General features: G+C 38.6%; 1 protein-coding gene across 1 annotated transcript in view; it reads right to left on the bottom strand.

The window, feature by feature from the left end:
• col28a2a (collagen, type XXVIII, alpha 2a) overlaps window positions 1-12,801 on the bottom strand; it is a 98,029-nt gene that overhangs the window by 71,295 nt on the left and 13,933 nt on the right. The window contains exons 8-11 of the mRNA XM_073047240.1: window positions 9,161-9,187; window positions 7,902-7,946; window positions 6,075-6,119; window positions 4,303-4,356 (exon numbers count right to left, since the gene is read on the bottom strand). Coding sequence (XP_072903341.1) covers window positions 4,303-4,356; window positions 6,075-6,119; window positions 7,902-7,946; window positions 9,161-9,187 — 171 coding nt within the window. The remainder of the gene's footprint in view (window positions 1-4,302; window positions 4,357-6,074; window positions 6,120-7,901; window positions 7,947-9,160; window positions 9,188-12,801) is intronic.

The raw sequence follows: 12,801 nt of genomic DNA, 5'->3' as shown, positions 1-12,801 counted from the left end.
AGTTGTACTTCACAGTAAAAATGCAGGTCCTAGAGAAGGTGCTTTCAGAAGTGGTGATGGGCAGGGGGAGGGACGATTGGCAGAGTTTGGCTGGGTGGTGGTATTCCTGCTTTCTCCAAATAGCACGTAAAGCATTCATGTTGATACAATAGTTGGTAATTTAAATTCATTAGGACCCTATGAACTTCTTAAATCCCAATATGCATTAAGAAGCTTGGACCCTACTTAGTTCAGGCAGATATCTAGGCTGCTCCACATGGTATACAAGTTAAAACAGTAGAGATGGGGGAGAGCAATTCAATGACAATCTCAGGGTCAACTCTGCCTTTTTGGCGTATACAAAGGTAGAGGGAGTTGAAATAGTTTCCTTAGTTTAAGATATACAGTGTAGGGGCAATTTATACAGAAGCTATGCTGGCAATTTGTTAAAGACAAACCAGTTTGATGCAAGGTAGCAATAGGTCAAGAGTCAATGGTTCCCAAGGTGGGCAACATTGCCCCTCTTCCAGGGGCAGTGGGTGTTCCCAAGGCGATGATAAAAATAAAGAGGGCGATGCTCAATGACAAGAAGGGCAACTGAGAGATTAAAGGCCTAACTTAAGAAATGAATGACTTATTATCAGCATTTGATCCTCAGTACCTCATAACTAATTACAATAGACAAGTAATCACCTCATCTCTTGGTGACCCACTGTTCTCTTAGACTTTGTTTGAAATGCGTTATAGTTGTTGAAAAGCAATGTGATTCTTCTGTACTTGGCATATCACGAGAAACCTGGACTGAAGGAATTGTTTTAATTCCAGGCCTGGCCCACGCATTATTGTTGCTCACTACCGGAGTACAGCATTAGCTAGTACGATTCCCACAGCCTCATCACACAGTGATGCAATTTCTTTGAATTACTGTAAGGCATTCAATGGGGTAACATTCTGAATCTGCCCTTTCAAATAGTCTTGACCAGATTTCTCCAGCCCACAGCCCAGCCGAGATGTCACTGACCCACTTTATGTATCGTCAGGCAGAGACTCAGGTTTTGCTTGAGCTACTATGACATGATTACTTTCTCCTTTATTGATCGCAGTGCCTGAGGTTGGACAGGCCATAAGTCCATAAGACACAGGAGCAGAATTTGGCCATTTGGCCTGTCGAATCTGCACCACTTTTCAATCATGCCTGATCCTTTTTGTCCCCTCCTCAGCCCCACTCCCCAGCCTTCTCCCCATAACCTTCGATGCTGTGTCCAATCAAGAATCTATCAATCTCTGCCTTAAATACACCCAATGACCTGACCTCCACAGCTGCCTATGGCAACAAATTCCACAAATTCATCACCCTCTGGCTAAAGAAATTTATCTGCATTTCTGTTTTAAATGGATGCCCCGCTATCCTGAGGCTGTGCCTGCTGTCCTAGAGTCCCCCACCATAGGAAACATCCTTTCCACATCTACTCTGTCTAGGCCTTTCAATATTCAAAAGGTTTCAATGAGATCCCCCCTCATTCTTATAAGTTCCAGCGAGTACATACCCAGAGCTATCAAATATTCTTCGTATGATAGCCTTTTCATTCCCAGAATCAACCTTGTAAACCTCTTCTGAACCCTCTCCAATGCCAGCATGTCTTTTCTTAGATGAGGAGTTTTAAACTATTCACAATATTCAAGATAAGGCCTTACCAGTGCCTTATAAAGCCTCAGCATCACATCCCTGCTTTTGTATTCTAGACCTCTTGAAATGAATGCTAACACTGCATTTGTCTTCCTCATCACTGACTCTACCTGCAAGATAACCGTTAGGGTGTTCTGCACAAGGACTCCCAAGTCCCTTTGCATCTCAGATTTTTGGGTTTTCTCTCTGGTCAGAAAATAGTCTGCACATTTATTTTTACTACCGAAGTGCATAACCATGCATTTTTCAACATTGTATTTCATTTACCACTTTCTTGCCCATTCTCCTAATCTGTCTAAGTCCTTCTGCAGGCTACCTGTGTCCTCAACACTACCTGACCCTCCATCAATCTTCATATCACCTGCACACTTGGCAACAAAGCCATCTATTCCATCATCTAAAAAGAAGTGGTCCCAACTCTGACCACTGCAGAACACCACTGGTCACCAGCAGCCAACTAGAAAAGGATCCTTTTATTCCCACCTGCTGTCTCCTACCTGTCAGTCAGTGCTCTAACCATGCCAATAAATTTCCTGTAATACCATGGGCTCTCATTTTGGTAAGGAGCCTCATGTGTGGCATCTTGCCAAAGATTGACCATGGTCCAACCATATCAGAACCAAGCAACCAACAGCAGCCAATGAGTCTGTTGTCTAAAAAGGTTATTTCAAATGAGGCAATGAAGCCATACAGGTTCCTTGAACATTTGAAAAGAATACACTCTGATAAAGAAAACAAGAACTTGGCTTACCTTTGTGAAAACATTCAGAAATATAAAGCACTTCAAAACATGCTTACCATCACTTCAGAACAAAAGAGTGATGGTTTGTCTATTTCATACAACATTGCTAATTGCCAAATCTGGAAAGCCCCATACAACTGGAGAACTGACTCTGCCAGCAGTAAGGGAAGTACTGAGTACGGTTTTGCTTAGTCACCAGACCAAATAATGAAAGCAATTCTGCTCAGTGTCAACTCTGTTCAAAGATAAATAAATGAAATGTCTGAGAATGTGAAAGACACATTGTGCAACATATTTAGAAAAACAGAATTTGCTCTGCAGTTGGATGAGTCAACTTTGAAAGGCAACTTTGAAATGTTCACTTCATAAAAGATGAAAGCATGGTTCAAAAGTTATTATTTGCAATTTGTTATCATTATTACTTTCTTGAGAAAAGCTGTACCTAACAAATTTACCATTCACTGTGTAGTTCACGGATAGCAACTTGTTACAAAATACCTGAGTGATCGGCTGCACAAATCATTAAATACTGTTATCACAGCAGCAAATAAAATCTAGGCCCATGCCCTCAATCTTTGACCATTTCAAGAGCTTTGTATTGAGAATGATGAACAGTTTAAATGCTGGCTGTTGCACACAGAAGTCAGATGGCTCTCAAAAGGAAACTGCTTGAGATGCTTTAATGTGCTTTTTGAAACTGTGATAAAATTGTATGAAGACTCAAATGCTTCATCCAGTAACCAACTCAAGTAGATGAGGCATGACATTGCTTATTTGTAAAGTTTAATAAATTCAATCTTAAATTACAAGGAAATTACGTGAACCTCAAAGTCGAATCAGACATTTCCACATTTCTGTTTGAGTTAACCCTTCCGGCATCGTGGCACCGATAAATAGTGGCTCTTTGCATCCACTACAGACGAAATCCACTGTCACAGCCATGTTTACTTCAGTAAGCAGCATCGTTTTAAGATGTTTAAAGAACTGTTGGTACTCAAACTTGACAAACCTTGGACAGCAGACTTTGGTGATGACTGCAGTTCCCCATTAAGAAAATGGAAACAGGAATAGTGTGCCAGGCTACAGGTACAGTTGAAACCTGAGCCCTTAAACCCCCAAATAGAACAGGCCCCCCCATTGCCTCCTGCCAGTCAGCTAATCTTCAATCCATGCTAGTATTTTCCTGGAATACCATGGACTCTTGTTAAGTAGCCTTATGCTGGGCCCCTTGTCAAAGGCCTTGGAATATTTTCATTGATATAATTCTAAAGTGAGGAATTTCTTTGGGGACAGTGTATGAAGATAGTGGGGTTTCCTGTTTGACTGTGATAATATTTTATAAAATTAATACAAATAAGGTTCTAATGCATCATCAGAAATGCCCATTAGAAGGTGACACTGCACATCTCAAATGCTAAAAAATTATGACTGAAGTAGTGGGACAAAAGAAATGGATGGAATTTGACCTGATTAATCTCAAAGGTATATTGTTAAATAATTAATTGGCCCGCTAAAGTTAAGAACATTGAAGTAAAACAGATTATGGACACAGCAACCTTTGACCTTTTGGCTTTCTCCATTTACACTACTACTTCACACAAAACACTGAAATAGTCTATAATTCCAGAAACATTTTTGAACATTCTTTTATTCCCTCAATGGCAACAATCAGGTATTGTACATATACAAATGAAGCCACAGTTCTAATCTGTCACAAAACTTTAAACCATACAATTTAAACTGGAAACAAAAAAGTTAAAAATAGATTTTTTTGCCCCACTTTGAAGTTTGAGCTAAGATGCAGCATTTTTATGATAGTGTTTAACAAATTTTATTTTCAGCTTCTCATTTCTGCACTCTAACATAAGGAAATCTATTAAAAAAAACTAATTACCTTTTGTCCTTGAGAACCTTCAGGACCATGGTCTCCAGGGGCTCCAGGATAACCCTAAGTGTAGCACACAATAAAAGAATGGAATTTTGTAATGCCAATGTGACCTGATTGTGTTGCACAAAATTTGAGAATACGATGGAGTCCAGTTAATTGGGGCACATTGGAACCAGTATATTTTGGCCCAATTAAGTGACTGCCCCAATTAGCCGAAGTTTCAAGGAAATAGTTCAAGGGTATGAAAAAGCCAAACTATCATTTACTGTAACTAAGTAACAACTTATGCCTTTTAAAGAAATTCTACCAATACCTCTACAGTCCTATAAAACTGTCTATTAGTTCCTAATAGTTATCGATGGAGGAATTCAACTGCCGTGCTCTTTTGATTGACTAGAAATGAAGAAAATCAGCAGACATCGAGTACAGATAATGAACTGTCTTCATATGATTGCATCCTCCAAATATTAATTTTCATTGTAACGTTCAAGATGATTGTCAATACCTTCAAATTCTTTGTAATACCTAACTTATTCAAATCATTTCATTTTCACTCCCAGCTGTTTCTGGCATCTCTAAGCCTGAATGCTTGAAACCGTGGTGAGCAAAGCAGATCCAAACTGTCTTATTGCTTATTTCTCACCAGCTATCAGTGACAAAATCCCCTGCATTTGAACACAAACACAACTGATGCTGTTTAAAAACTGTTTGTTCTAAGTGCAGTGTAGTGTCTAACAGCCAGGCATGTGCACGTGACTGATGCTGGTTAGAAACTGCTTGACAGCAGTCTCCTGCCCGATTAAGCAACATTGCATCCCAAGTAAATGAAGGGAATCCCAGCTAGTTACTCAGTCTAGCTTTTGTTCTTTAAGAAATGTCCAATTAACTGGAATCCACTGTATTATAAGACCATACAACCATAGAATATAGGAGCAGAATTAAGCCATCTGGCCCATCGTCTGCTCCACCATTCCATCATGGATGATCTAATTTTCCTCCTTGTCCCAATCTCCTGCCTCCTCCCCGTATCCCTTCATGCCCTGACCAATCAAGAATCTGTCAACCTCTGCTTTAAGTATACATAAAGACTTGGCCTCCACAGCTGCCTGCGGCACAGAATAAAACAGATTCACCATTCGCTGGCCAAAGAGATTCCTCCTCATCTCTGTTCTAAAAGGACGCCTCTCTATTCAGGCAATTATGAAACCAAATAATTAAGGTATCTCATGCTAAAAAATATCAAATTGAAATTAATAGCTATAAGCATCTTGTTCCAGATATTAAGTTACCAGCATCATAAAAACAGATTGCTACAGTACATACTTTCAATTGGCAAACATGGATTCCCAAAAGTTGATGACGATTATAAAAATAGAAAGCACTGGACATTTAAATTTGCTGAATGTTTGTAACCATGTAAAATACAAGAGTAAATGAGAATACCTGTGACACTAATTTTGTTGCAATGATTTCCACAAGATTAAAATTGGCTGTGTGATTTTTAATTAATGTATTTTATATCACTTTCATTCTTTAGTATAATTCTGGTAGTTTTCTTCTCTACTGCTTAAGAAGGCAACTGTGGACAGGTTCTATCAGCCAAATTGGCAATTCATGCATCCATATAATTCAGGTACCAAAATGCTAGAATTATTGAATTACCAAAGAGATAAGATTCAGAACTGTCAGTTAAATGTATAGTTTCTTTGTGTCACTCACATTTATCCAAACATTTCTACACATACTATTTGTATATTATAATTAATATTTCTTTTAACCTGTACTCCTCTTAGCCCCCTGGGGCCTGGTGGACCTTCTGGACCCTGTTCAAGAAAAAAAAACTTTTAAATTCTGGCACATACATTCTGATTTATACTATATCTACAAATAAATAACCTACATTTCCACTTCTGTGGTAAAATGTATAAAAATATATTAGGCAAAAGGAATATTTTACACAATTATCCAAAAACAAAAAAACCCCACAGAGCACAGATAAGCCATACAGTCCTTTGAACTTCTCCACTCAAGAACATCTAAATCATTACTGATCTTCTAACTGTTACGAATGTGCCACAACTCTGAGGGGCCGAAGGGTACAAAGTCGCCCCCTCCTTTCTGAGAATCGCAAGATCGCTATTAATTCAGGTCTGGGGACCCAGGAAATGAGAGAGAGAATCCTCAAGGGTTTGGAATGTATGTCCTGCCCTCAGCGAGACAAAGCCACGGATAACGGCCATTGTCTCTTGGAGACGGAATTGTGTATTGAGTACTGTACTATTCATTGAAGCCCTCAGGGAATGACCAGAGTGGGCTGATTGAGGGATTGCATCATCCCAACCTGATTGACATCTGCGACCCCGTGAGTAAGGATAAAAGAGGGTCTGGGGAACAACCCATTCAGACGCACCAGGAGAAACGCTAGAAATCCCATGACAGTGTTTAATAGTGACAGCCGGTGGGGGCCCGCGTGCGTCCTTTTCCATTCGCCTAGGAATTGGCGGGCCTTACCACGGAAGAACAGCTTTAGCTAAAAGGAGAAACCAACACCAATGGAACTCTGGAAGGATCGACATCATAAAAAGGAAAAGCTGGCAAGTTCTAAAAATCTGTCTCTTGACTCCAACCAAAGGCTGCAGCCTGAATGAACTTGAGTGACTTTTATATTTCCATCGGACAATACATTATCCCCTAGACAACGATAGAGCTATTTCTTATTGATTATTATTATATCCGCACTTTTAGATTTAGTATTGACAACGTATATTATCTGTATGTTTGCATTGATATTATTTTTGTGTATTTTTACCAATAAATACTGTTAAAAATAGTACCATCAGACTTCAACAGACCTCTATCTTTGCTGGTAAGTGACCCAGTTACGGGGTTCGTAACATAACTCAATTACATTTCCTTCCACTATCCCCATATTCCTTTATTCAATCAATATCTGGAAATTAATCAATCTCAATGACTGTCCTTTCACAGCCGTCCGTGACATAAAACTTAAAAGATTCATTAATACCTGCCTGAATAAATTTCTCCTCATCTCAGTTCCAAACACCTAACTCTTATTTTGACACAGTGATGCTAGTTCTAGATTCTTCAGCTAAAAGAAACATCTCTTTATCTAGCCCGACAAGGTTACAGGATGTTTCACTGAGAAAGACAGCAATACTTTTGTACCCAAATCCTCTCATATTAAAGGCCAGCATGGCACGTATCTTTCGAGTCACTTGCTGCACCTCCATGTTTACTTTCAGTGACTTGTGCACAACGGTAAGTCCTACGAACATTGATGTTACCCACTATAATGTCTGTTTTATTTGTGCAGAACAGAATTTAATGTTCTGTACTGCTGTTTTGTGCTCCAAAGAGGGTAACTTTACATTTCCCCCATAACATTACATCAGCCATGTTCTTGTTCATTTATTCAGCTTTGCTGTGGCTGCTTTACATCCCTCTTCCTACTCATAATCCTACTTCATTCTACTTCATTAACAAGGAAATATAACAGTCATTCACATTGAAATACTGTATACTTTACACCACAGGGTGATATCTTGCTATAAATAGCTTTAAATAGAACCAATAAGGATACATACCCTGTCACCTTTTGTTCCTGGAAGGCCACATTCACCTCTTTCCCCCTTAGGATTAAAAGTAAAGTTAGAATTTAAAGTATTTGTTACTTTAGAAATATGGATTATTCAATTATTCAGACTTCCCACAGTAAATGCAGAATCATAAAGTTACTAAATACATTTCTCTCCTGATAACTACGGTTTTGCAAGTTACAGAAATTCTCATTTTAATTCATTCCTTCACTTGTCCCAGCTCAATTATTTCTCAAGTATTTCAAAAAGTTACCTTTGCATCTCCAAAGACTATTACATTTTTATTATTTTTTTCTGAATATTTACATGTAAAATTGAAATAACGTTCCACTAACTTTCTTATTTACACCCTCTGATTCCATAGTCCAAAATTCCATTTATTGAGATAATTTTATTTCTAATTAAGTTGGGCATGATTACCAGCAGCTTATTAACAAGCTTGTTTTTTTTTTCTAAGTTTCAGATGGCTATTTTTGCATCTTTCATGAAACATGTGGCACTCTCCAGTAACCAGCACTTGAGAAGGAGCACTGAGCCTGTAGAGGAATATTGCTGAGGGAGAGGCAGGGTCAAGATTCGGGCAATGCTAAAGGCATGACTGGATTGACATCAGATAAGCTGATGAATCGCCACCTGTTAAATCTGACAAATGTCAGATAAGTAAGCTTTTGCTGGTATTTTTTTTAACCAAAATTAGTATTTTAAAGATGAAACAAAATTATCAGAACACAACTGCAGTGTTCTAAGGGTAAGCTTTTCTTTTTCAATCTTTTTATTAAAGGGTAAGCTATCACAGTTCTCCCTGTCATGAATAAATGTATGTTATTACATTGAATAATTTTCATGTCTAAATAAGGAAGCGAATTTAGACAGACATCAGACAGAAGCAGCAGACTTACACTGCCACCTGTTATGACAAAGCTTCATCTTTCTGTCCAATTTAGTCTCTCAAATAGATGAAATTAAACATGATTGCTATTATGATCATAATATGCTTTCATTATATTGATACTCAATGCTATTTGTGCCATTAATACCCATCTCCCATGAAAATAAACATATTTTAAACCATGCTTACAACACTGATACCCCATACCCATATTTTTTAAAAATTGTTAACTTTGTAGCCCAAATTGAACAACACATATTTTTATTTCTTGATTTTGCCTTGATAACTTCCAATGTGGTGCTGCCTAGCAATATGGACCAAGGCGTCATCAATAAATTGTTTCAGTTATTTTACGTACCTGTTCACCTTTGTAACCAGCTCTACCCTGGAAGTGAAATTAAAATACACAATATCTTTAGCAATGTAAATACTTAGCACCAAATTACATCAAATAAAAATGACCCCAGAATGGTCAAAACTTGTTATGCGTAGTCATCCAAGGTGATGTGAATGAGTAGGTTGACTTGCATTCGTTTTGGGCTTTCTGTAACAAGTTTATTGAGTATTAAAGGCATGTTTTGATATGCATGCAATTTTGCATCATTTAATAATGGATGCATTTATTTGCTCCCAATTTATTCAGTTACATAATGTTCAAATTGAAGCAAAAAATGTCAGGGGCATTTTCACAATCCAGAATGCATGATGCAATGTGTGTTATTTGAAAGTGAGGAAGAATGTAATAGAGGTCTGGTATTAAAAGAATAATACAATATATGGAAGATAAAACCTCAGTGATGCGAGATATTCTGATCTTAATTGAAAAATTGTTGAGGAATTCTCTACATTGTACAGGCACAACATGGCAAAAAGCAGTTGAAATACTTGGGTTTACTCCAGTTTCCAACCTCAGATTGATCTTCAATTGGATAAAACTGACTTTGTCCAAGTGAAGATCAATCTTTTAGAACAGGAGTTCCTGGCCTTGGGTCCACAAATCCCTTGGTTAATGGTAAGGATCCATGATATAAAGAAGGTTAGGAGACCCTGTTTTTAGAGGCATGTGCTTCATACTCTTCAGGATATTTGTAGGGTGGGTTGAGGTGGGATGGAGTCCTATTATCTACAGTAGTGTAAGTATTTTATTCGCCAGCCACAGTTTGACATACAGCCATTTTCTTCAGCAGATAGTTCACCTGACTATGTCAAGGGAAACTCTCAGTATTTTGAGTTTACAGGTACTGAATTTCACAAATGACTGAACCTTGTTGATGGATACAAAAATACTCCGCAATGTCCTGAATCAGATGCATCTCCTATCCTATTGTCCAGCTGCTTAAACAAAAACATCAAAATGACTTCAAAGTGATTCAACTGCACAAGAAGGGACAAAGGAAAAAGCAAGGAGCAATAGTGATAAGGGATTCACTAGTTATGGGGGACAGGCAGATGTTTCTGTGCTGCGACTGTATGATTTTACCTCATTGGTACCAGAGTTGACAATTTCACTGAATGGCTGCAGAAAACCTCAAAGTGGGAAGGTAAACAGCCAGAAAATGTGGCCAAAATTATTACTAGCAATATGGGTAGACAGGGAGATGAGGGTCTGCAGACAGAGTTAAGGCTAATTGGGGGGGGGGATTGAGGAGAACCTCAAAAGTTAATCCTCTCTGTAGTAATACCAATGGCCTCCATTGAGACTCTTCAATTACTGGAAACATCTCAACACCTATTCTGTCATAACACACAGGTTTTAACACCCCTCATTTGCAGTTATTAATGGAAAACCATATTTAATTAATTCAATGGAATCTTTCAATTAAGAAACAGAGTTTAGGTGAGAATTGCAGTCAGTGTTTAAGTCAATGCACATGGATTTCCAGAAGAGTTTTGAGAAGGTAATAGCATGGAGATGAAGGTGGTCAAATAACAGACAATAGAGGGCTGTGGTGAATGATTGTCTTCTGTACTGGGGAAAGAGAATAGTGATACTCGCCAACGTTGTGTTGGAGTACTGTATTGTTTTATTTGGTCAAAGATAACTACCTAGACACGGGGGTGCAAGTCACAATTTCTTTAAAAAATGCAGGAAAAAAAATCTTTAGCAGCAATGTGAATCACAAAAAAGGCAGATAATTGATTGTAGCAAATACGTTGGGTGGTGGAATGGAAGATGCTTGGTGGATGAAGCTTAGTGCAGAAAAATATGAGGTAATTCATTTGGTTGGAAGAATGAGGAGAAGCAATATAAGACAAAGGACAGATTTCTAAATGGGGTCCAGGCGGCGTTAGGATCAGAGGTATGCACACACAAGTTACTGAGTGGAGCTGGATGAGAAAGTGGTTTAAAAGACCACACATAATTTGTGTTTATAAAGGCATAAAGTGTACAGAGTCTTTAGGAAGCACTGGTCTGACCTATTTGAAGTATTAAGTTCAATTCCGCTTGGTATGTTATAGGAAGGATGTGAAGACACTACAAGTATGATTACTAGGATCAGGGATGGGATTTATGAGGTGAGATTAGAGAGAATGGAAATTGTTTACATTAGAGTGAATATGCCTATTACTAACAGTGTATTTGAGGGGTCAGTACTGAGCCCACTGTTGCTTGCCATCTATTTTAATGATTATGGATAAGAATGTACAAGACATAGTGAGTGTACTTGCAGATGACATTGAAACAGGTGGTACAGAGAATAGTGAAGCAGGGAGATGATGCTGCAGTTGTACAGGACATTTGTGAGGCAGCACTGTTCAGCAGGTTCAGCCACCCTCCTGCAGGAAAGACTAATGCAGAAATGATTACAAGGATGTTGCCAGGGCACAAGGGACTGAATTATAGAAGGAGATTTGGCAGGCTGGGACTTTCTTCCTTGGAGCATAGGAGATAGCAAGATGATGTTACAGAGGTGTATAAAATCATGAGGGACATAGATAGGCTGAATGCACTGGGTCTTTTTCCCAGAGTTGGGGAATCAAGGATTAGAGTGCATTGGTTCCTGGTTAGAGGGGAAAGATTTAATAGGAACTTAGGTGGCAATCTTTTTGACATAGTTGCTGGTACTTTGTTGGAAGACCTGCCAGAGGAAGTGGTTGATGTACAGTAGGTACAAGTACACTTGGGCAAATACATGGATTTGAAAGGTTTGGAAGGTTATAGACTAAATGTAAGCAAACGGGACGAGCTTTGATGAGCGACTTAGTTGGTAGAGACTGGTTGATTTGAAAGTCCTATTTCTGTGCCGTATCACTCTATGGGAAAGCTAAGGAGGTGAATGAAAGGAGTATATAACATGATGGGAGTTCAGGACAAGAATATTGTGGAAGGCTTTTCCCCTTGGTGGAGAGGTCAGGGATTAGAGGTCACTGATACAAATTAAAAGGGAAACGGAATTGAGAGTGACATGAGGTAAAACAAATTTAGTAACGTGTTGTAATCTCGAAGCCATACTCGAGGGAGCATTGGTTGTGATCTTCAAGAAAGAACTTGATAAATACAGTATATAGCGGAGAACTGTTTTTGAGACTGTGGAGGAATAACCATTGTGTGGAACTGGAAAGCTGGTTTGATACAGCTGACATAAATGTGATGCGACAAATGACCTCCTAACCGTTCTATAGCAGATTCCCCAAATCTGGACAGGTTATTATTTAACAGTGATGTCAAAGAAAAATTTATTTTTGGAGTACATATAGCCCTGAGATTTTTTTTCCTGTGGGCAGACTTAGCAAATCTATAGAACAGCAACTGTAAACAGGATCAGTAAACTGTAAACATCAGGAACTGTAAACCATCTGTGCAAATGCAGACAATAAATAAAAAGCAATAACTAATACAAAATAGCAAGATAAAAGAGTCCTTGAATGAGTGCAGTTTTGTCCTTTTGTTCAAGAGCCTGATGGTTGAGGGATAGTAACTGTTCTTGGACCTGGTGGTCCAAGTCTTGAGGCACCTGTACCTTCTACCTGAAGGCAGCAGTGACAAAAGAGCATGGC

This window comes from Hemitrygon akajei, chromosome 5, assembly GCF_048418815.1.
Source record: "Hemitrygon akajei chromosome 5, sHemAka1.3, whole genome shotgun sequence".
NCBI classification, from domain to species: Eukaryota; Metazoa; Chordata; class Chondrichthyes; order Myliobatiformes; family Dasyatidae; genus Hemitrygon; species Hemitrygon akajei.
This window is presented reverse-complemented; position numbering and strand designations above follow the sequence as displayed.